This window comes from Uranotaenia lowii, chromosome 3 (assembly GCF_029784155.1).
Source record: "Uranotaenia lowii strain MFRU-FL chromosome 3, ASM2978415v1, whole genome shotgun sequence".
Classification (NCBI taxonomy): domain Eukaryota; kingdom Metazoa; phylum Arthropoda; class Insecta; order Diptera; family Culicidae; genus Uranotaenia; species Uranotaenia lowii.
In genome coordinates this window covers 188,382,877-188,407,936 of record NC_073693.1, presented here as the reverse complement: position 1 = coordinate 188,407,936, position 25,060 = coordinate 188,382,877, and the positions used below count along the sequence as shown (strand labels likewise).

Below are 25,060 nucleotides of genomic sequence, written 5' to 3'. Positions count from 1 at the left end.
TTGAGATTTGCAGATTTACATATCTCAAATAGCTCCAATCAATCATCATCCAATCTATGGCGAAGCAACTGTATCTAGTTCTAGTTAACTTTTGAAGTTGCAGCACAAAAAATTACCCTCAACCAAACCGATATACTTATACCTTCTGTTTGTCGAAAGTGGTTTGTTTACTGATTGCTTTCTAACCGCTTCCCATAATAAATATGGATAGATAACCTTTGACCACGCGTTTGCCTTGATTGCTTCTGTTTTTCTTTTTGTTTCATTCCGAGTGGTTTATTCCGGAGGCGGAGTTGTTTCGCGCTTCTGGTCACGGGTAAAGGAACTATATAAAAAACGACCTGTCACGTATATCAATCATTTCACTTTCCTTCGGAAATCAAACATATTGAAAACTCAAAGTCACGTCAATTACTGGAACGAGCGCTTTTACTGGTCGTAGTCAATGTTTTACGATCAATGTTGTAGAAGGGTGTTGGGACCGATGCAGCTTAAATTTCAAAGGCAAATTAAATTTCAAAATGATTTTTATACCCAGAGATGTCTTTCGAGTTAATTATACTTTAACTTTTCTTAATTTTATCTGAGAGTTTTTGTAAAAAAAAAGGCATGAATTGAAAAGCTTGATTAGCTGATTGGAAGATCGTAACCGCCAACAAAGATCGATTAGGCTCGCAGGGACGTACCTACTTCTGACAGCTATTTGTACATAAGACTGAGTCGATTTGGGGTCATTTTTGAATTTCTCAAACCCTGGGGAAAGCTTCGTTTTGGTCCAAAACTCATCCATGATTTTTTGCAGATTTTTCAAGTAACGTTTACATGAGTTTTAGGTTTGTATGGGAAAATTGAATATTTTGTACTGAAAAATCAACATCATTTTTGTTTCTTCTGTGGAACCGAGCCTGCTAATGGTTTTTGTGCCAATTTATAAATTTCTTACAGGAAATTTTCTGCTAAACAACTTTGTCGAATATCATAACTTCGTATCTTTTTAGACAAAAAAGTTATTAGTTCTTTTACAGGTGTATGTCTTTTGGCATTGATAAACAAGAAATTCAATTGACACCACAGCTGGGTGCCTAGCAGAGTATTGCAAGACCACTTTTCATGCCATACTTCGTGGGGCACAAGCAGTGGTGTCAATTGAATTCATGGTTTATTAATCTAAAAAGACATACACCTGTTAAAGAGCTAATAACTTTTTTGTCTAAGAAGATACGAAGTTATGATATTCGACAAAGTTGTTCAGCAGAAAATTTCCTGTAAGAAATTTATAAATTGGCACAAAAACCATTAGCAGGCTCGGTTCCACAGAAGAAACAAAAATGATGTTGATTTTTCAGTACAAAATATTTAATTTTCCCATACAAGCCTAAAAGTTCAAATTTACTCATGTAAACGTTACTTAAAAAATCTGCAAAAAATCATGGATGAGCTTTGGACCAAAACGAAGCTTTTAAGACCCCAGGGTTTGAGAAATTCAAAAATGACCCCAAATCGACTCAGTCTATTGTACATGCGCCACATGCATGACTGTGTAATGGTTATGGACTTTTACATTGTTGATGTTAAAATTCTTGAAGTCCAGTTTGGAAGGGTATAGTTATCACCGCCTAAAAAGTGAACAACTGCGTATTTCACTCTGCGATAACTTTTCTGATAACATTTGGATTTTGATTACAAATGCTATTCAAAACACGCATTCGTATTGTCTGTTGAACTATTTTCTCACCTCTCACAAAACACTCGACCGACAGCTTAATCTCGTCAATGGAATGGAATCAACTCAAAAGCGTCAAAAGTCACGCACCACCCAAAACTGCATGGAAACTGCTGGACAGCCGAGAATTGTGGGAACTTCGAGTCGAAAGAAGCCGTAGATTCCTGGAATGCCAAAGAGGGCACATTCTTTTCCGCAAGTTGAATTGAAATAATACAAACAAGTCGCTTTTGACCGGTCATCAGCAAAACTTTTCTCGCGACCGTGTGTTGCAGCAGTTAGGTAGGCAGTTCGGAGAGAAACGTTGTGCGCTTGCTAAGTAAGTGTTCTCGAATGACCTCGATTAGTCGTCCATCATGGATTTTGATTGTCAAGTCTTTTCGGAAACCTTAAACTATCATAAATGATTCGAACGTCTTTATCGAGTATTTATGGAGGTTGACCATTGTTAAATAAACAGTTTTGTTGTCTCATTTTTCAATATTGTCTAAATCACAGTTCAATAGATCCAATGCGCCTCAATCTTCGACACAACACGTGTGTGGTCGGCACATTGAACAACCTACGCAGAATGTAGGCTTAGGTGCAGTTTTCAGAACCTGAACATTTTACCTACTGCAGTGTGGAGGGAATAAGAAATAAAACGAGTCGAGCTCGCCGCGGGGGTTGATTTTTATAACCTTCATATTTCCTTGTACCCTAAATGAATTATCACTTTGTGACAGTCGTTTTTCCCTTTCTCTCCATTCTTTGACCCGGGGAGGAACTTTTTAGATGTCGTACGCATCAAAAGATAGATTGATTCTTTGCTTCTTATCGATTACATTACATGATCATGTTTTGAAACAGCATCTTCGGAGGCGCCATTTAATAACACTTTGTTTTCTGCTATCTCTTCTTGTTTCCAGGGTTTAGAGATTCCTAACCCAACTTCAACCGTAACGGCTGCTCGTCTGCGCCCGAAAAGCAATACCTCGACAGATCGGACCGATTCGTATCGCTTCTCGATGGCCAATCTGGAGGAGACACATGAGGCAGAACTGGACGCAATACTTGGGGAGCTTAGTCTCCTGGAGCAGCGAGGGGATATTCGGCAAGGTCGCACCCACAGTCGAACAAATTCCACAATATCGGCTGCAACAAACACGACAATCAGTTCAGAAAGTGGTTGCAGTAGTGTTCCGGATAGTACGGCCAGTATTTCATCGCTTCGTGAGCCACGTACCGATAGCCCAGACAATGACTCTGCTTTTAGTGATACCGTATCGCTCATGTCGAGCGAATCATCGGCATCCAGTAGTGTTAGCTCACACCTGAAAAATCTCCAGCATAACAATCAAAATTCAGCTGATTGTGGCAAACAGGCCAAGATTCATCTGGCGCTTCAAAAACTTGAACAAGCTACCGTTAGACGACTGTTTGTCAAAGCATTCTCGGCTGACGGTGCCTCCAAATCACTTCTAGTTGATGAAACAATGACCTGCGGTCATGTCACTCGACTTCTAGCGGACAAAAATCACGTACAAATGGAGCCAACCTGGGCTATTGTGGAACACCTTACCGAACACCAAATGGAGCGGCTATTGGAAGACCATGAACTGTTGGTGGATAATTTGATGCTCTGGAGCCGTGATTCTAAAAATCGGGTGATGTTCCTTCAACGATCAGATAAGGTGTCACTTTTCAAAACACCAGAGCAATTTCTACCGGGAACACAAATGGCTCCAGGGAGTGATCATGATGAGCACACTAGGTAAGTTGATGTTACAAAAACTATTGTTAATCTAAATGTTGATTCAAAGCTAAATCTAATATCAATCCCCGTTTCACAGGGCCATGTTGTTGGACGAATTCTTCTCCGGTAACAACCAGATTCCACTGGAGGGGCCGTTGTACCTCAAGAGCGATTCCAAGAAGGGCTGGAAAAAATATCATTTTGTGCTGCGTGCTTCCGGCTTGCATTACTACCCCAAAGAGCAGAAAACCCGTTCTGCCAAAGATCTGCTCTGCTTGGCACTGTTTGCCGGTCATGAAGCCTACCGGGGCATCGGCTGGAAAAAGAAACATAAGGCGCCGACCGATTTCACGTTTGCTTTGCGTTGTCCCAAAGTTCCTCCGGGAGCCAAGGGTATTCGTTCAGTCAAAATGCTGTGCGCAGAAGACGCTACAACACTTGAAACATGGATCACTGCTATACGTGTTACCAAGGTGAGTTTGAAGAGCATCATTCGCCAATCGTCCTACTAACGGTTCATTTTTTATTTTTCAGTATGGCAAAAAACTTTTTGATAATCATCGTTCCTTAACAGAAGATCTGGCTCGTGAAGAGTTGGATAAACTGTCCTCCGCTAGAAGTGGTTCACTGGGCAGTATAGTATCTGCTGTCCCATCTCAGTGTAGTACTAGTAGTAGTAATAGTGGTGGAAGTAGTGCAAATCATTTAATTCCTGTGCACAATAATAATGGAAGGTTGTCTAGGGCATCTAGTTCCAGCTCAAGTGGTTGTTTATCTGACGAAAACAATGGGTTCGATTCGGAATTTCCGACAGGAACTATCAAAAGAAAACCATCTATGAAACCAAATCTACCTTTGACATCGATGACGAGGCAGTTAAAAGAAGTTGGAGAGACAACTCGTTTGAACGACTCTTCTCCCACATCACCAGAACGTGGTGGCACTTTGACCAGGCGTCATAGCCGAAGGAGAAGCGAAGAAAGTAACAATAGTGGAACGCTCAAAAGAAGAGCTCCTATCAATAATCGTGGCTCTGTTGAAAGTATGAGTTCGTCAGCCTCAACTCCAACACCAACGCCAACAAATAGTATACCTGGAACACCGGTAAACCAGCAACACATACCTTCTTTGGTAGTAGTAAATAACCAAAACGGCAACGACCAGGAGATGGACATCACTCCTCCAACGCCGACGAGCAAACCTTTAACATCACTCGAATCTATGCCAGCTTGTATGACAGATTCTACGTTTTCACTGCCTCCACCACCGGATGATCTCGGTACTAACTTTTCCGGTTCTACACTGTCACTCGATTCACTACCACCACCTCCGCCTCCAAATGAACTGGACAACAGCTTCAGTGGATCTCAACTTTCATTGGTGAGCCTTCAAATGCCTCCACCACCTCCTCCACCAAATGTGGTTTCTGTGCAATTGACTTCAGCTACGACGGATCAGAAAAATGCTATCTATCAACCAGCGACCGTATGTATGGCAACTGCTCCCGTACCTATAGCTCCTCAGCGTGAAACACCGACCAGCGAAAGCATCGAAGTTACTAGTAGCATTAAGCAATCGATAATGAAGTTCAATAGTCATACACTTCCGAACCCCATCATCAACAACGGTATCAAAGTGGAACCCATATACTCCAAGACTATGAAACCGTCCGCTCTAAAGGCGCCTCCATACAAATCGCCGCCACCGTATAGCGGAGATAATCCGCCCCCAAATCAATCCAGTTCACCAGTTCCATCGAAAACAGTTTCTTTCGCTGAGTCACCGGTTTTGCTAAGGCGAAAGGTATGCTTCCAGGATGAAGTTCAAGAAGTTCCTCTTTCACCGAGACGAACATCCCGAGATGTGTACTCGGCTCCACCTCTGCCTCCGCCAAGAGCAGAAGCGACACGGCTCTCTACATCATACACTTCACCGAAACGATTGAGTGATTCAGCTTCAAATCCTCCAAGAGACTTTCTCAGGGATTTACAAAGGGTCATGAACAAAAAGTGGCAGATTGCTCAAAAATGCAAACTGGAACCAGCCACGACACCACACGAGGTGCTCGGTTTCCGAGACCTCACCAACGACACCAGCTATTCGTCTCATTACTACAGGGAATCGGCTAACGTCAGTCACTGGGTTCAGGAACATTACGGTTCTGATAGCTTATATGAAAATCTAGGACATAACATGGGTATGGAACCAAGTTACCCGATCATACCTACAATTGGCAACGCGGCTGCAATCAAAAAACGACCACCGCCACCTCCACCCAAACGTAGCGATAAAACTCATCTTACCACGATGGCTGCACCACATCAGAGGTTATAAGATTGGGCTTTGCTCGGTTTTTCCAGCTGTCTTTTGACGGTGAGGAAAACCGTTCGATGCGAGCGCATGATTGAAGACAAATCAAAGTCGGTTAATGTTAGCGAAGTGTAAATAGCACGAGTTCAAAATGGATCAATTAAATTCAAATGATGAGCTTTTAACTTAATTTAGAATTATCTATGGCAATAGTACGAGCAGATGTTAAGGACATAGCTATTTCTTTTATCAACTATTTTGTAAATTTCACTTCACAGTGAATTATTCAATGCACCATGTAGTAATTGCAATTTCTAATGAATACACAGTGATTCAGGGTTAACATATAACCAAATCGTTGCCGCATCATTGAATGTGATTGAGCCATTTTGAAATCCATAGGGAAGCAATTGTAAAAACGTGCAAAGTATGATTGCGTAGAATGCAAAGGAATGAACAGGCAAAATATACAGATCATCATTCGAATGTGTGTATACAGGAGTTGATGGGCAGACTAGGAACGATACACAGAGAATAAAGAGACTGGTCAGTTGTTGAATAACAACAGAGAATAATGAGACATGTGATCATGTTTCTATCCAGAATTGTAACACACGCCATAAATTATATATAAATCAGCAATTTATTGCCAGATTTTCATGAACAGTCATACTTGTGATGAATTATACAAACGTGGACGTAAAAGTAAATGAATAATATAAATATATACATATGCGAGCAAAACTTTAGACCTAATATATTTTACAAAAAAAACTACTCTTGAACTAAACAAAATATACTACAGATTTGCTTGTCTTATTAAATGCACACAAATCATTTTGTGCTTTTGTCGTCCTAGATTGATAATATTTCGAAACTAGTTAATGCCATGTGCAACAAAAATATCTTTCGATCGGGCTTGTAATTAACGAAATGCTAAAATGTTTAGAAAGTAAAAGAAACTTTAACTACATGTGTATAACTTCCGTTCTTTCTTTCTCTATGATAATAATAATAAATAACTTAATCTCTGATCGACTGTAAGAGCACAGAATAATTAATATTGATTTGATATAAAAGTTTATTACTTCTAAATAAGAAAAGTGCCATAGGCTACAAATATAAACAAAAAACAAAATGGTGTGAAAAAGATATTTATTGTTGTAAACGTTCTGTAACATTTGATTCGTATCCATAGACTCTGTTCTCTACGTCTTATAAATCAGTTAGGTTTTTCACATGTGAAGCAGAAAAGGTTATTTTGTTGGTACAATTTTATTGGATTTAATTGTTCATTTTTTTATGTTTTTTATCGACCGTATTGACCACTGCAGTAAAAAAATAAGGTAGGGTTTAATAAAAAGACAACCGAAACCGAGAATCAATAATTATATTCGATGGACATTTTTACATCAAGATATACACACTACAATTTTTGAGTCAAAGATTTTGAGCTGTCCACGTATTGGACAATAAATTATACAGATGAAATAATATTGAAATATGAAAAAATTGGTGCTTTCATATAACATTATAAGTGAATAAAAACAAACAGAAAATAAGCCGACCGCTACCTACCTATAGCTTGAATACAACCCGACAGCAACTTTAATCAATGAACTACTCTCAATGCAAACGTAAGTAAAGAAATGCCAATATATAAAAGAAACTTCTTCCTTCAAATCTCCGAAAACTGGATTTTAAATGGAAGTCATAAGCTAGAACCTTAAAAATAACAAATAATCAGCATCTGAAAAATGTTTATCATCAGAATAACCGAATCTCGGACGTATAATACCGCAAAAAGAAACCGAACAAACCGTCTCAAACTATTCCGTTTTGAAGCTTTTCTGTTCATATAAGGTACTATAAAGTATTTTTCACCTAGGGTTGGCAAAGATGAAAGGTACATACTAACTGGTGGTATTAAGAATGTGGGAACCGCATGGAAAAGAATGATGGAGTTCAATTTTTATGAATTTGTCATTGGATACAATAAACTATATTCGTAAAGCAGTTCGCAGTCCTATAACTAATACGATGAACTCAAAATTATTGAAAAAAGTAAAATAAATTAAGAATATAAAAGATGACTGATTGGCAACGTTTTCAAATATCACAATCCGATCCTTGCTTCCACTTTTTATTGTCTATTTTGTTCTGCTGATGCTAGTCGGACTTCAGAGCGTTGGTGTAACTTTCGCTGTTGTATACGTGTGTTTGTGAGTGAATTACGAAACAATTGCAATCGACAAACAGGCCAAACACCGGGGGGGGAAGACTGAAATTTGCTGCATCGTTTTCTGCATCGTTTTGTTACTGTTCGGCAAAAAGCCAGCAATTGTTGAAAAGATTTGTAATCGTCAAATTTTAACTTTAGATGTTCAGTTTCGTGTAGTGAGTCATGTAACTCAGTTGTTTAGGTGCTAAATTTAGATGTAGCTATATTTTTAGAACAACCATTAATCAAGCCATTTTTATTTATCAGCTTCAAAACTTTGACGAAATTTGAGCGACATAATACGCCTGATCATGCAGGAACTTGCCAGAGCAAAACAAAACCTAATAAAATCATTGTTTTATGCAAAACAAGTGCTTTTCAGCATGAAAAAAGTTTTATTAAAAATTACTAAATAAGAAAGTAAAATTTTGAACCTTCGCACTGGTCGGTAGATTGATGAGAGAAATTTGACGTTTGAAATTTTTTTTTGTTTTTTTATTCAGTCTTCCTCCCCCAGGCCAAACAGATTTGTTTAACTGAAATTGATACACTGTATCAAAAAATTGTCCGTACAGCACGTACCTTGAAATCCAAACATTCAAAAAGTGCACTTTTTCAGTCAATAAAAGTATTACAATTACATCATTCGCTGCAGAAACTATTCCTTTTTGTAGTTCAGTATTAAAAATGTTTATGAATTAAACCTTAAAAATAATCCAATTCATTTTGTATAGAAAGTCCCAAAAACGACTTCAAAAAATTGTCCGTACACTGAGGCCTTTGTCAAATATTAGTCAAATTAACAGTTATGTGACAGTCTGTCAAACGCAGAAACGTGAGTTGAATCTCAGCAAACACAATTTCCAGTGGTCAGAGCGATAAATACGGTAAAATGAACTTTATCTTATATATAAAAATGGAGGCGTTTTCTTTGTAACAACATCACGTATGAATGGTCGGTCGGAATGAAGTGAAATTTGGTATGCGAGGGTTTTTTGGGTCAGAGATGGTTTGTATAATAGTATCAAGAATCTCACTTTTGATGAAAGAGGGGTCCCCATACAAAATTATCTCTTTACATCTTATTTATAAAAATGGAGGCGTTTTCTTTGTAACAACATCACGTATGAATGGTCGGTCGGAATGAAGTGAAATTTGGTATCCGTATTTTGGATCAGATATGGTTTGTATAATAGTTTCAAGGATCTCACTATTTATGGAAGGTGGTCCCAATACAAATTCAACTTTATTTGTTACGATTTCCATAAGAATCTATTCGCGAACACGATGCAGTTAAGGACGTGTAGATGAAATTAAACATTTATTACGATTTATACTTAAGAAGGTAAAACGAAGTTTACCGGGTCGGCTAGTCTAGCATAAATCAGTTGATTTCAACAATTTGTGGATTAAATTAACAGGAAAATGTCTGCTACTCACTTCTGACCCGAAAATACGATCAAACCAACCATCAGCTTATACGATTAGTCTCCAGGGAGTTAGTCTTCTTAAAGTTCTGAAGCACAAACTGAACCCACGATCATGGCCGTTTTACTATTCTATGCGAACTTCGAAGACAAGTAAATAAATAAATTTCGGACAAGCTTTTACTGTCATTCTTCAGGTCAGCAATCAGTTTCCGGATGTCAACGGGTATTTTTTGTGAGGAGCAGACATTTTCTTGTTAATTTTTGTGGATTTGATTAACAGGAAAATGTCTGCTTCTCACAAAAAAATACCTGTTGACATCCGGAAACACGAAAATCTACTAAATTATGCTAGATAAAGTTCATTTTACCGTGTTTATCGCTCAGAACACTGGAAATTGTCTTTGCTGAGATTCAACTCACGTTTCTGCGTTGGACAGACTGACATATAACTGTTTACATGACTAATATTTGACAAAGGCCTCAGTGTACGGACAATTTTTTGACGTCGTTTTTGGGACTTTCTATACAAAATGAATTGGATTATTTTTAAGGTTTAATTCATAAACATTTTTAATACTGATCTACAAAAAGGACTAGTTTCTGCAGCGAATGATGTAATTGTAGTACTTATATTGACTAAAAAAAAGTGCACTTTTTGATTGTTTGGATTTCAAGGTACGTGCTGTACGGACAATTTTTTGATACAGTGTAATTTTTTTTACTAACGCTACACAGCAAGAAAAATTCGTGTCATTTTAGATCGAAAACGATAAACGAAATCGGAAAATCATTTTTGATCTAAATCAGTGTATATTTTAAACAAGAATGTAATTTTTGGGGCGTGTAAATTTAGATCGATAACGATGCACGTCAATGGAACCGCCTTTTGTCGTGTAAAAATACACAACGGTGTGAATATTTTTATTTTATTTTGATTGTTTGTCGCTTTTGATGCGCTTTAAAGCATAAATAATAAAAAATTGAAACACACTGATATCTTTTACTGGAGGAATTTATTTTCAAATCGAAGCATAAGAATAAAAAAAAGTTCACCCCCTATCATGAGCACACAGCAAAAATTATCTCCTGTAAAATTACGAAAATGTCCTGTAACAAAAAGGAGCAGGACATTTACCGTAATTTTACAGGTCGAAAAACAAACTACGTGACATTTAATTTTCAGTGTAAAACTCTTTTACAGGACATTTCCTGTAATAATAAATTAATCTTCGTTAACTTTCAGGGAAAACAATTGAAAATTACAGGTTTTGTTGATTACAGGTTGATTTATTTTAAATGTTGCAGTTTCAGTGACACGTAATAGTCAAAATTTTTTTCTGTGCAGTGCACCAGTGCCAGGTTGGGATGATGGACTTCGTACAGCCTATTTTTACCGGTCAGCGTCGTCATCAGTATTCTCAAATCGTGGTTCCACTTCACTGCGTAAATCTGCTGAAACAAAAATAATAATTAGGTTCTTCATCTTTCACTTATATAATATGTCATTAACCTTATCTTCATCCGAATTCCATGTTGACTTATTTGCTTTTCTTGGCTTTTTTCATCCTCAATTTTCTTGCCGAACTGATTGGAACTTTTATGGCTGCTTGGACAAAAACAAACACAAATGGCACAAGTTGAGAATTTCCATTCAATTTTAAACAAACAGATATAATTTTACACTGTTGATGATATAAATTTCATTGACCGCTTGATTTTTGCATCACAAAATGTAAAATTATATCAAAACAATTTATTTCTATTCCAAAGACTATAATTACATCAAAAGGAGTTGAAAATTACATCTTTTGTGAATTACACTTGTAAAAAAAATAGATCACTCGTGTTTTAGATTCCGTATACTTTTAGAAATTTTTTGCTGTGTACGGTAATAAGCTTTAGTTTGAGATTTACTATGGCGAATTGCAATTTTTCTGAGGTTTTATGAATCCAGATCTGATTATATATTTTTACACAAAATCCACGCTTCAAGCAACAGTTCGATGTACAAAAGTAGCAAAAAATTGACTTTTGAGTTTTTTAAGGTTTTTTCAATAACAAGTGATAACAGCTTGAATCTGCTAACGAATGTTACCAGAGTTCTGCTTTTGTTATTTTTTACCATGTCTTATCAACTTTGAAAACATTTTTTGGCTTGAACTTTAGTTTTTTTTTCTTTTCATACTGATACATACACAGTAAAAATTTTAACTCGATTCCCAGCAAAAAAAATGACTGGGAAAGTCCAGCAATCGAAATTTGAGCTGGAAAACAGCAATCGATTTTCTAATTGCTGGTTTCAGCATTCGGTTGTGTTCGTGTCAATTTTGGTGAAAAATCAGCAATCGGTTTTCAAATTGCTGGATTTTCCAGCAATCGATCTAGTTTGCTGCAAAATCAGCAATCGAGTTGTCAAATTGGAGTCTGTTTGTTTTCGTACGCTGAAGCAAGGTGAGACTTTATTTCACGAACTTTGATTAGATTAATACAATTATTCTTATTCTAGGTATTTCATGAAAGATACTAATCAATACTCTATTTCAGGTGGCGGATGATTAAAACTTTGGCACAAAGCTGCCATCTCAGAGCCGGTTTTGGTATATAAAAAAACATATATTTAGTACTGGAAATAAATACATAATCGAAAAATGGAAGAGAATAATTGTTATTTATTGCTTATCATAGACACAGCCAGTATCCAATATTTTATTTCGAATTGAAATACAGCCAAATGTTTTGAAAGAAATAGCTGGTTTCCAGAAATCTAATTGGTGATATCCAGCAATTTGCTGGAAATCCAGCGGACAAAAACCAGAAAAACTTTGCTAGTTTCCAGCAAAAAATAATTACGCTTTGAAACAACATCAATTTCTCATCGAATGTCTCACTCATATCTATGAGTGAAGAAACATTGTACAAAATTTGAAGAAAATCGATTAATTAGGTTTTGCTCGGCAAATCAAAAGCTGCACAAAAGCCGGTGTTTTTTCGAATTCAAATCAAGTCCTCATTTGTTGTAAAAAAGCTTGACAAGTTTTCATTATTTTCCTCAAATAAAAATACTGACGTGCAGAAGGTTGCCTATGCAAGCAAAATGAATGATGGTTCACTTAAATTTTAACTTAAACATATAAATGTTCGAATAAGGAAAGTGGATCACAGCAATTCATTCCTTTTTTTATTTGCACCCTCTGTGTTGTTATCTTTCCAATGGGGAATAAATGATCTGCCTCAAACCCCATATCTATCAAATGGGTCATCAAAGTAGCTTTTGTTCTAGAACTTCAGTTGTAAATCTATATTTCCATTTTTAAAACGTGAAAAATCTCGAGAGAAGGAAAGGGTTGACAAAATTTCATGATTAATAGGTAATATCTGTAAATCCTCATAATAACACTGAGGATTAGTTATTAATTAGTAGGAACAAATTCAAAATTTTAGGATTTTTATTTTCATATGTACTAGGTAAATTTTGTAACATGGTGAAATCGATGGGGAGTGGCTGCAAAATGAAAATCCAATTGATCTTGTTGTTTAAAACTTTAGAACTGTTTTCTTCAATTCTTCCACCATGCTGAAAATTCCACGATGAAAACCGGAGGGATCCGGATAGAAAGAATTTAATAAGGTTTTAAATAACTAATCTGGTTGGAATGTCATCTTTCAATCATTCCTCATCGATTCCGCCATGTTAGACACGCTAGTTGATTCACGTTTTTGAGTTATTGACAAAATAAGATATTTTCACGAGAAGTGTTAATGGCCCTTTAGTGAAAAGACAGTGTGGTATCTCAATTCCATGTAAGTGTCAGATGGAAGTTGATCAGAACCTACACAGTAAACGAAAATTACCGAGTTCGGTAATTTATTTTACAGAAACAGTTCTGTAAATCGGAAATTTTCGGTAATTGAATAAACTGACGTCTATTTTTACAAATATTCGTTAATCCATATCTAGAATTAACGAAGCTCGTTTATCGATATGTAAACAAATCATTTTGCAAACTATTTTCGGTAAAAAACGCCGAAAACTGTAAAAAAACTGAAAACAGCATGCGTCGCTGTCAGAAACAAACAGCAATTTTTTTTTCACTGTCTCACTCTTCCAGCCGTGATAAGTTAAACGCATCTCGCTTGCTCCAATCATTGCCTCTCTTGCCTCTAGTCTTGAGTTATTCATTTGCGCGGGCGAGATCAAGTAGCCATGATTTACAGTTGCGAGAAATTACTTGTGTAAAATTTTCAATTTTGAAAGTTTTCGAGTAGGTTTTGTAATTTAACCCCGTATTTGTTTTCTCCCTGCTGGTCCACCGGTGCATTTCGTTTGTTTTTACGGGTTTTTTTTTTTGTTTTAGCGCTAAAAACATCGGTCGAATTTCGAATGTCTGGCTCTTTTAGCTGGATTTGGTTGGTAATCGACTTCAACTCCGGTAGTTGTGGTAGGTAGTTTTGTTTTCTTCCACAAAGCAAACGAAAAATCCCCAAAATAAGAAATTGAAGTGTGCGGAAACTCTCTGTTTTTCTTCATTGCGCATGAATTGTTAAAAATATCTTTTTCAGGACCTAACAGCTCCACAATCTCACCGATGCACCGCTTTTTGTTTTGTGTGTTTTTGATGGATCCGGATGTCAAAAGTACTTATAAAATTAATAAAAATGACTCCAATTTCTAAAAACGATTTTTGTATTAAACTAATTAAAGACTGACTTTCAACGAGGATATGATGATGAAGGCGCTTAAGGCACGGCATTCGATGTAAGATGCGAGTCGAAAAAGTTGTGTGATTTCAGAAGGCGCTTCATGTAAAAAAGTCGATTTGGCTGAGCCTCGAAATACCGATAAGTGTTTCCAAAAAACGGCAAGTTCTGGAAGTTCCGCTAATGCAACTCAGCGCAGTGCGCGAGATAATTTGAGTCTCCAGAAGACGTTTCACTGATGGACTAATGGCCATCTGTGAAACATTTTCTGGAGATTCAAATCATCTCGCGAACTGCGTTGTGTAGCATTAGCGGAAAGTTCTGAACTTTTTACGGTTTTCGGTAATAATTACTGTTTTCTCGGTAAAAATTATCGGTTTTTTTGGTAATAATTACCGGTTTTTCGGTAAATATTACCGAAATATTACGTCTTTTTGGTAAAAAAAATCCGGTTTTTAGGTACATTTTACAGATGTTTCGGTAATAATTTTAGGTATTTCGGTAATAATTTTAGGTATTTCGGTAATAATTTTAGTTATTTCGGTAATAATTAAATGTATCTCGGTAATAATTAAAGGTATCTCGGTCAACCCTACCGGTTGTTCGGAATATATTAACGACCTTTTATTGTTTTTCGGTTGAACATTACCGGCTTTTCGGTATTAATTACAGACATTCGGTTCAACAATACCGGTTATTCCGTAATTAAACGAGCTGTCACGTTGACAACTGTCGATATTTTGACAGATGAACTTAGACATGACCAGCCGAGTTTCGGTATTTTTCACCGAAAAGGGTCCGTAATATTTGACAGCTGTCACTTCTTAGCCATGAAAAAATTACCGAACAGTTTAACAAACTCCACATGTTAGGATTTCGGTAAAAAAAAATACCGAACTCGGTAATTTTCGTTTACTGTGTACGAAAGTACTTAAAAACACGCTGCATCATGGTATAAGAAATAACCATTAGGAACATACCTGCAGGTGAATTTTACAGTTCTGTATTTTCAACTTTTGAAAACACAAAACGAAATCGTCCCAACCACAGATGAAAAGATTAAGTGTGTACTCACCTCACTCTATAAGAGACGCTAAAAATGTTGACGCTCCATGTCTAGTTGATTAAGACCCATCTGTAGAGGACATTTTATCAATATCGACTTGACTACTTTTTGCATCAAAATTCTTGGTATCAAAATTGAGCTTTATTCGAACGTGTTATTAGAGGTCAAGTGAAAATTATGAAACAAAAACGCTTATACTGGCTTAAACATACAACGAACTTTTTTTTTTTACATTCTTAAGTCGGTCTAATCGTTTTTGCTTTTATATTTCTCTTCTCTCGAAGTACAGCATTTCTAAAATTCCTACTGGAAAAAACTCTATAGGGTTTCATAATTCTTATTGGAAGTTGGATGGAACTATTGAATGCAACGTCAACTTGTGTAGAGTACAGTGTGAAACGTTGAATAAAAGATTGTGAACAATGTTTTACGCGATGCGTGCAACATTTCAGCTCCTTGAAAGTTTTCCCCTTAACGTCTCCAACGGGAAAATCTTCAATTTTTGTCCTGATATTAGATTTTCTGGCAGGAATCTTGAAATTTACTTACAACCAAATACAATATTAAGAAATCGCTTTTCTATTGAATTAATCGTTGAATTCTGAGAGCAGGTACCCACACACATGAACCTCTTTTGATTTATGCCGAAAACGTAAATTCCGATTTCAAAATTTAAAATTGACCCACTGGTCAGATAGATGTGCAATTTACGATTTAAATGTCTGGGAGCTTCTGCTGATACTAATTTTAGACCATATTTTGAAAGATCAGCCATTTTTATTTGAGAAGTAGTTTTCAGTTTCATTCTAATGCGTATACCTCACATACCTTACATGTAACTATGAATAAAATTTTACCCAAACCCAAAAGATGATTTCCTTTTTGGTATTGCGAAAATTGCACCCATTTAGACTCCTGTGCAAATAATTACAAAGAAATAGGCCTAAATACAAGTAGTTAGATGAAGAACATTCGTATTGGACAAACATTTAACCCCTGTGCTTAGGCAATATACTTATCTTTATACTGTAGAATTGTGAATGAAGTTTTGAAGTTCTGCATTAAAATTAAATATTTTTTATGGTTAAAATTGTTTGTAGCGAATACTTTTAAAACGATTCAATGCACAATCAGTGTCGAACAACCTCGCGAAATTTTAAGCAAAAACATTATGAGTGGTCGTCGTGCTTTATCATTGAATTTTTGTAATCTTAATAGTAAAATAGGGTTTATTTTATTCCATAAAAAATGTAATTTTTATTCACTGAATCGTGATGTTTACTGAATTGTAAAAAATTTCTTAGTCCTTTAACTAGGCCAAATGTATCGAAATATTACAACAACAAAAAATAATAAATTGATACTTCAAACTCCTTCATCGATCAATTCATTCCGATAATATATTATATTAAACTTATTCCTAAGTATCCTCTAAGTCCCAGATCTAGGTTAAAGCTCGTCCGAAGATCTCATACAGTTATGCATTGATTTTCAACTTTTTTGTTGTTGTTGAAAATGCAGCTTGGTTGGTTAATGATGGAATTTCTTCCCTCTTATTATTGCATTCTCCAGTCGCTTTGCCGAAACGCACAAACAACGCATCGGTGATTGTAATCTTTGGATTCTCATCGGAGCGTGGCAGGACTGACTGACTGACTGACTGGCCGGTTGTGTTTGCTGTTCCCAAGTGTTTCTACCCTGTCGACCGAAATCTTCTTCTGGCAATGCATCCCGGCCTCTGTGTTAATGGTCTGGCAAAAAGCGTCCTAGTTGAGAACTTTTTTTATTATAGGTAGGTACATAGGTATCTCGTTCAGCATTCGTCTGCATCCTTTTGATCTGGTTCAATGCAACAGCTAATGAATGTGCTTCAACCGATGATTTTTTAATCTCATGTGCATTTTCGATCTGAGATGAACTTTATTTGGATAATTAGGCTCATTCTATTGTGCAGCACAATTTGAAACTATTTCAAAAATAACTTTAACATGGTTAATGTAAAACAAGCCCTTTTATGTCTAGGATTTTGTATTCGCATAGCATAAAGGATTTTGTAAGAATTACGTTTAAGAAACTATACATTTCAGGTTTAATTCAATACATTAAGTTTCTTATAAATATAAAACTTACAATCAGCTTCCAAATGCCTGAACTTTGACAGTTCCTTCCCAAAATTCTACAATACGAGGTACTCGAAAATTGAAAACAAACCAGAAATTTTATTTGGGCTATGGTAATTATATACATTTCAAAGTTTTTTTTTCGAGGGATTTTAAACCAGTAGGGTTTTTAAGCCCCGAAGTGAATCGGTAATCATTTTGAAATGGATGAAAGGACACATCTAAATAAGAAATGTAATAATCGATTTATTCCAAGAAGAAAGCATTGTATTCACTCGCTTTGCGGCCTGACGGGAAAATTTAACAGTGACTGTGCATATTTGTTTCCAGAATTGGCATCTATGACGCATGATTAATCTTTCATATGATGTCAGATGAAGTGATAGATATCTTAAAGAAAACATGTATTTCATTTCTGGCATGCTTTTTTCAACTAGTCTAGCTTTTTCAAACCCGTTCAAACAAACATACCTATTATATTATATTATTATTAGAGATGTACCGAATAGTGGTATTCGGCGAACGGCCGAATACCGAATATTGACCTTTTCAACTATTCGGCCAAACGAATATTCGGTCGAATATACTGTTGGGTTTTTAATAAAAATACAAAAGCGACTACCTATTTCAATTTCCTTTTATTTCTTTCATCTTAATGCCCTCATGTTTTTGAGTCGATTATTTTCAACCTGATGATATATTACAAGATCTTTTTCAGGTAGGGGTCTCTCTGATTTAAAAATAACCAATAACTGAAAGGACATCAGATGACCTGTCCCTTCAAGGGCGTTTATCACCAAAGAGATGGGTTCCTCTGAAATCTGGGAAAAAACATGTCGAAACTGGTGCCAAGCAATTTGAAATTGCTTATTTGATATCAAATTAGATGAAAGTCGAATTTGAGCAAAATATCTTAAAAATAGTTGTTAAAAAATACGATGATTTTTATCAGTCTGTGCTTTAACCTTAGGCAGATCAGAACAATTTTAAGAAAAAAAAATTAAAAATGGGCAAATCTGAACAAAATCAAGGCCAAAAACATACAATAGGAAAGTGAAAGAAAATAATTTGAAATTTAATATTTTCATTTAATTGCAGGAGCAGTATTAAAACCGTATCTAAGGATTAAACAAAAAATTATGTTTATTTTGGAATTGTTTAAAATCTTTTTTAAACACAAAATCTTGAAATTTTCAAAGGAAAATAAGAAATCGCTATTTGATTTAGCAAATTATTTTAATAAAGCCGGCAAAAATCCGGGAAGTTTTGAACAATATCTAGGAATCCCGGCCAGATTTGAGTAATCTTGAATTCTTTATTGGATATATGGGCAAGCCTGAATAATTTAAGAAAATCTGGAATAAACTATAATCAAAGTATAAAGTGATATTTGTCAGCATTCTCCTGTACAATCTACAGTGAAAGATACACGTTTACACCTAAGATGCTTAACTGAAACCATAAGTTTTTGATGATTGTGTAGCTTTTTCAACATTACTTTTAGCTATTCTATAAATTATCCAAATTCATTTGAAAAAATTGACATGTTATGTTATGTTATTGTATAGATTTAAAAAATAAATATTCGGTCTATTCGGCCTATTCGGCCGAATACTTAGCTCAACTATTCGGTGAGCCGAATATTCGGCTTAACGGTTTTTTGGCGGTATTCGGCGCCGAATATTCGGCCAACCGAATATTCGGTACATCTCTAATTATTATTATATTTGGTTCAAATCTAGTTTGAATTATAAGAAATGAATAAGACCATCTTTTTAATTTTATGATAATTTTGTGCAGGAGCACAAAACTATGGGATAGGCTCGTTAAAGTTCACGACTTATATCATTTCAGCTTACAAATTGTGATGAACAATCTATTTTCTTTGATTCCGGTTTTAAACAAAAACTGTAAATCTTAGTCTATTTACAGAATTGGTTTTATTTGTTACACAAGTAATAAGACCCTTTTCACATTTTGAAAAATGGAACGTTGGATACCCTCAACTGGGGTTTACATGCAACATTTTCTACTTCTATGACTTCTTTGCCCACAAATCATCAAACCGCTTTATTTATTATTTACGATTTTAAACCATGCATTTTCAGGTTACTCAGAAAAAAAGGTAACAGACAACTAACTTTTTTTTTTCGATGCATATCATATGAAAAAAAAAACTATAAAAATTTACAGCTTATGACCAATCATAAAGGCCATAAAGCACAAAACACCAATCCATAGTGGTCCAGAACGGGAGCGAGACAAAATTAAATAATACCGTCGAACGGGACATCATGCAACAGCAGGGTTAGATGCAACATTTGTATACCACAACACTAATTCAATTTTTGTTTTAGGTAATGTATTAAAGTTATCATTTAATAATAAAAAAAATATGATAAAAGAGTTTCGCACATACTAGTTTTTTCAAGTTTTTGGTTCTCTTAGAAAATTTACAAAATCTGGCCATAGATGAACAATTTCTTGCATATTTCGTTGCCGTTGAAAACCTTACCCGCAGTACCCGGATTGGCTTAATGATATCACCTACAAACTTTATGTTGCCTTTATCCTATACCAACACTGTTGGTGTAAAAGTATTTTTCGGATAATCATCAATTTTATTCAAATAAATATTTTTTGTGATTCAGTTACCAGTCTTGGATAAAATGCATCAACATTCATATCATGGTTAGATTTGTCACATGGTCTATTATATTGCATGGTCAGATTATGTCACATGGTCGGATTATGCCACATGGTCGATTATGTTGCATGATCCGGTTATGTCACATGGTCGATATAGAGTTGTTTTTGACATTTCTTACGCATACTTGCTTAGCGTGTACAGATGAGACGGGCCAATTAACCTCAAAAACTCTCGGTACAATAAACGGGCAGCCGATCGACACACATGGTCGTTTTTGAGGTTGATTGTCCCAAAACTGAAAAGTGTTGGTGAAACAACCAGCATAATATCACGAACACTATCAGCGGCAAATAGGACTATTGCATGGTCAAATAACGTCATATGATCGATAATGTTGCATGATCAGATTGTCACATCGTAGATTATGTTGCATGGTCGGATTATATCACATGTTCAGATTTGTCATATGGTCGATTATGTTGCATGGTCAGATTATGTCAAATGGTCGTCACATGGTCGATTATGTTGCATGATCCGATTATGTTGCACAGTCGGATTACGTCATATGGTCGATAATGTTGAATGATTGGATTATGTCACACGGTCCCATTATGTTGCAAGATCGGAATATGTCACATGTTCGATTATGTTACATAGTCAGATAATGATGCATGGTCAGATTATGTCACATTATCTATTATGTTGCATGGTCGGATTATGTCACATGGTCAGATTATGTCACATTATCTATTATGTTGCATGTCACATGGTCGGATTATATCACATGGTCGGATTATGTCACATGGTCGATTATAATGCATGATTGAATTATGTCACATGGTCTTCTTCTTCTTCTTCTATTTTCTCGCCGATGCAATTTTAAGCACCACTCGGAACTACCTTATCGACTAGCTCCTATTATGGCCCAGTTACTAAGGCTATATGGCCAGCGTATCTGTTTATACTCCGTGGAGTTTACAATCTTTCATACTACGTAGAGATATTTTGCATTCTTTAATACTCAGTAGAGTTTATAATTTTCGTGACATTGTTACTTTTCGTGGTAGGTATTAGTGTTTATTTTAACGTCCGTGGACTTACAAAATTTCCTCCATGTCACATGGTCGGATTATGTTACATGGTCTGATTTTGTTGCATGACCCATTTATGTCACATGGATTGATCGTAATGCTTGCTCAGATTATGTCTCGTGATTAGATTATGTCACATGGTTAAATTCTGTTATATGGTTGAAATTTGTCATAGTCAGATATTGCCATTTTGACACTGTCATATGTTGATTTCATTTAATCTTTACATTGACAAGAAAATAATTGCGTAGAGTACTTCTGTCCATAATGCCCTTGCGGGGTAAAACGCCAGCGACTATATTTTGATAAGTTTTGAAGATTTTCGAAGTTTTCAGTGGATTCTTCTTACACAAATGTGTTCTTAAATTCAATACCTTGAAATTTAAATAATAATGATTACCATATATTCATTCAAACACGAATAACAAACAAATTAAATTTTGTGGTGGCCATCCATCACTTATATTGTAAAAAGTGATCAAATGAAATAGGGTGAATTGATGAAAAACTGTGGTCAATTGTTGTTTTATGGTGAACTGAAGATTTATCAAATTTTGAATATCCGATCAAATGCCCCCATCCATTTTTGGACAAATCGCCCTCCTCTCAAGGTGCTGTTCGGTAAGATTTAAACAAAACCACGTGTTTTGTTCTAAATTTTGGAGTGAAGTTTTTCCATGAATACAGACCTATTATCACAGAGAACAGACGTACAAGCTCGAACAAAAAATCTTCAAAAAAGTGTGTAAAATTTCAAATGCTGACATCAAAAAAATACGTTGAAAACTGACCTGAAACAGTGTCATCTATTAGGATATATTGACAGTTCTACACGAACACAATTTTAGCAGGAGGCCTTAGCCCTAACCTCAAACCATAATAATATTAATAATGATTACAAATGGGGCTAGTTGAAATCTTATGAACAAATATTTGAACAGTTCATCGGTTTTACTGTCCGTCCACGTTCGTGTGGTATAAACCAGTAATATTCCAGCGAGTGGAAACGAGGGAATTTTTTTTACTTAGCTATGAATTCTGTACCATTTTATCCCAGATTGGAAAATAGCTGAATTATATAACTTCTATAGAAAAATATAGGTGAGAGTAGGGTTTTGTGGGCCGCCTTTTATATTTTGGATGCATTTGGGTTTTGAAATAGCAATCTCAATCTAACTGCCATCGTCGTTGTTCTGCGTAAGCATATACAGTACTCACTCGTTAATCGGACCCGTTCTTATTGGGCACACCAGGTTAATAATCGGACTCACTAATTATTTATTTATTTATTAATTCAAACATTGCACACTACAATACTTCAAAGTACTAAAAATTACTTAAAACTAATGTAAGCTATAGAGTTGGTTTTAAAATTCCTCACGCACATTGGCTGGCGTCCTACTGGCGTGTACAGAGGAAAACGGGAAAATTAACATCCCAAAAATTCAGTGCTAAAATTGGGCAATCGGCAGACAAACACGGTTGTTTTTGAGGTTAATGTTCCCAAAATTAAAAAGTGTTAATGAAAAGCCCTGAATTATAACAGTCGTTTTTAAATGCTTTTTTCAGTTGTGTTTTGTTCATTGTTACGCCTAAAACTTCACTTTTTCCATTGAATTTGTACATCATATGATTAATAGGATGTCATGAAGTTAAATGTAGAGTAAATGTTTGTTTCTTGATAGACGGGACGGTGCGCAAAAATTGAGTTTTAAATTCTTTTTCACATTTTTTTTGTTTACTGAGATTACAACGAGATTCATATGATGGAGAGGAAAGATGTACTGATGTTCTACAAACGTGAGTTTCGAATCCAGTATGACGCCAAGATCTCTTTAAATTATGAATGAAAACTGTTTTCTACGTTTGAAAGCCTATGTATTGAGTATCGAATAGACAAAATTTGGTTTGTGTTTGAAATTGTTTTCTGTTAGTAAAAATGTAATTTCAAAATCTTAAAATATCAATTTTTTCCAAGCCTCACAAACAAATAGCTTTCCTGATGATAGAAAAAAATATTTAGAAGCAAACAAATGGTTGAATGTGAAAGAAAAACTTTTATTCTTTGTATATGTATAGTTATTGTGCTATTTTTATAGTCATTTAATGATAAAATTTTGATATTTAAAAAATAAGGACATTTTCCAAGAGTAAGCTTTTATTGGACAAATGGATAGGAATCCTATCAAATATTTAACTTTGAAGGAAAAATGAAAATGGAAATAGTGGAAGGGCCTAGGGGAATGTGTGAAGGTAAAATTTCATTTGTATTTTGAATATAAAACTATTTAGCAATTATTATAATTTTTGTCCCTAGATGTATGCAGTATCATTGTTTTTTTTTCGATTATAAATGATTTTAAAAGAAAACGATAAAAAGCAAGGTAAAATTAATAAATTAGAATTTGTAAACAATTATGAAGGTGTTTTGTATCCTTTATGATCAAGAAAACTCGTTAAAACCGTCAAAATGGAGACTGATATATGTAATCCCAAAGCATCAATTTCTGAACAGCGGCGAAATCGATTTTTAAATCTAATTTGAAGTAGTCCAATAAATTTCTGCCATCATGTTTTACGTTCAAAGGAGTCCAGTACTGGTTTTCAAAATATGAAACATGCCATATTCCCCTTAACAGTAAAAATAATCGAAAAATATTGAAAAAAAGTGATCAATATTACCCCGGATTACCTTATTTTGTTTCAATGCTAAGGTAACTTTATTTTCTACTAAGTGAAATACAGTTACATTTTTTAACACTCATTTGAAGTAGACTTTAGTAAAAATCAAACTCGTGAGTATATTTGATTATTTTTTTAATGTGTGCGTTTAGGGTCATTTGTCCCAAACAACTTTTGAAGGTAACAACAAAGTCATACAACAGAAGATGCCTTTTGCTCTAAATTCAAGGTGTTTTTGAGAAAAAAAAAATCTGATTTTTTTGTGATTTTATCCAAAAATTCATGATAAATTGGGTCTTCTTTGTATTATAATTGGGAAAAATCAGTTGACATTGAAAACTTTATCACACTTTTCTAATTCAAAGTAAGAAACCGAAATTTTATATTGATCAAAATATTAATATTTTGGATATCCATGCCAAATAAAAAATTCAGTGAATATTTCAAAATTCTGTGTTCTCAAGTGTAAACATCAAACACGAAGAAATCCCATACGTTTTCAATACTTGACCACCAATTGAATGGTCAAGTATTATAAAATAACCCGGTGTGCTTTGCTACACTTTGTAGAACTGAAGCAATTAATGTTAAAAATAATTGAATTTTTGTTTATTAGTATATCGTTTTCGATTGGAATTTTAACATCAAGAACAACCTCTTTTAATGAAAGCTGCTTTTTAAAGTTCAAATAGTAATGGCAAATAAGATTGATTCTTATTCTAAAATAACGACTTTACTTTAATGACATCAATAGTTCTCGAATTATGCCAAAAAATATGTATGAAAGCCTTCCTCCTCCTTCCTGTCTTCCCACTGAAAAAAATAACATTTCTTGTATCCCAGAAAAATTAACTTTTTGTGTGCCTGGTACTAAGCGTACTAATGTGACACCAATTTAAATACTATTTGGTTCTATTCGAACTTAATTTTACATCTTTTATTTCCCTTAAGCTGATATAATAAGAAAAAATCATTGTTGCTGCATACCTTCAGGAGTAAAAGCCTCGTGTAAGAGATAGGGCATAAGCCAGCGCAGCTAGTGGTTTATTTTAGAAGCTAGTAGTTCCGCTCAAGATCAAAGATGGTCCCACTCAAGATCATATTTTATATTATATTGATTAAATTGATATCTTGATGGAAAACTTGTTACAAAAAACCCGAATAATGTTTTTTTATGAGTTTTTCTACCATTTTAGTCATTAAGAATCAGTCAGCATAGATTGGTGAAAATTGCAGCAGAAATGCGTACGTTTTTAAAACTTTAAATAAAATTATTTTATTTCATTTTTTTTTTGCAAAAATGAAAATGCTTGCATGAAAAGATCTTGAAAAAG

The 25,060-nt window shown here is 35.0% G+C and overlaps 2 protein-coding genes across 5 annotated transcripts in view; one reads left to right on the top strand and one right to left on the bottom strand.

The window, feature by feature from the left end:
* Nucleotides 1–7,861, top strand: part of LOC129751449 (amyloid beta A4 precursor protein-binding family B member 1-interacting protein) — a 123,835-nt gene extending 115,974 nt beyond the window's left edge. For all 4 annotated transcript variants that reach the window (XM_055746968.1, XM_055746970.1, XM_055746971.1 and 1 more), the window contains 3 exons: nt 2,632–3,476; nt 3,556–3,931; nt 3,993–7,861. In XM_055746968.1, the coding sequence (XP_055602943.1) occupies nt 2,632–3,476; nt 3,556–3,931; nt 3,993–5,792 (3,021 nt within the window). In that variant the 3' untranslated portion in view covers nt 5,793–7,861. The remainder of the gene's footprint in view (nt 1–2,631; nt 3,477–3,555; nt 3,932–3,992) is intronic.
* The window catches only part of LOC129751451 (ATP-binding cassette sub-family F member 2), a 520,520-nt gene that overhangs the window by 143,295 nt on the left and 352,165 nt on the right, over nt 1–25,060 (bottom strand). The gene's annotated exons all lie outside the window — the stretch shown is intronic.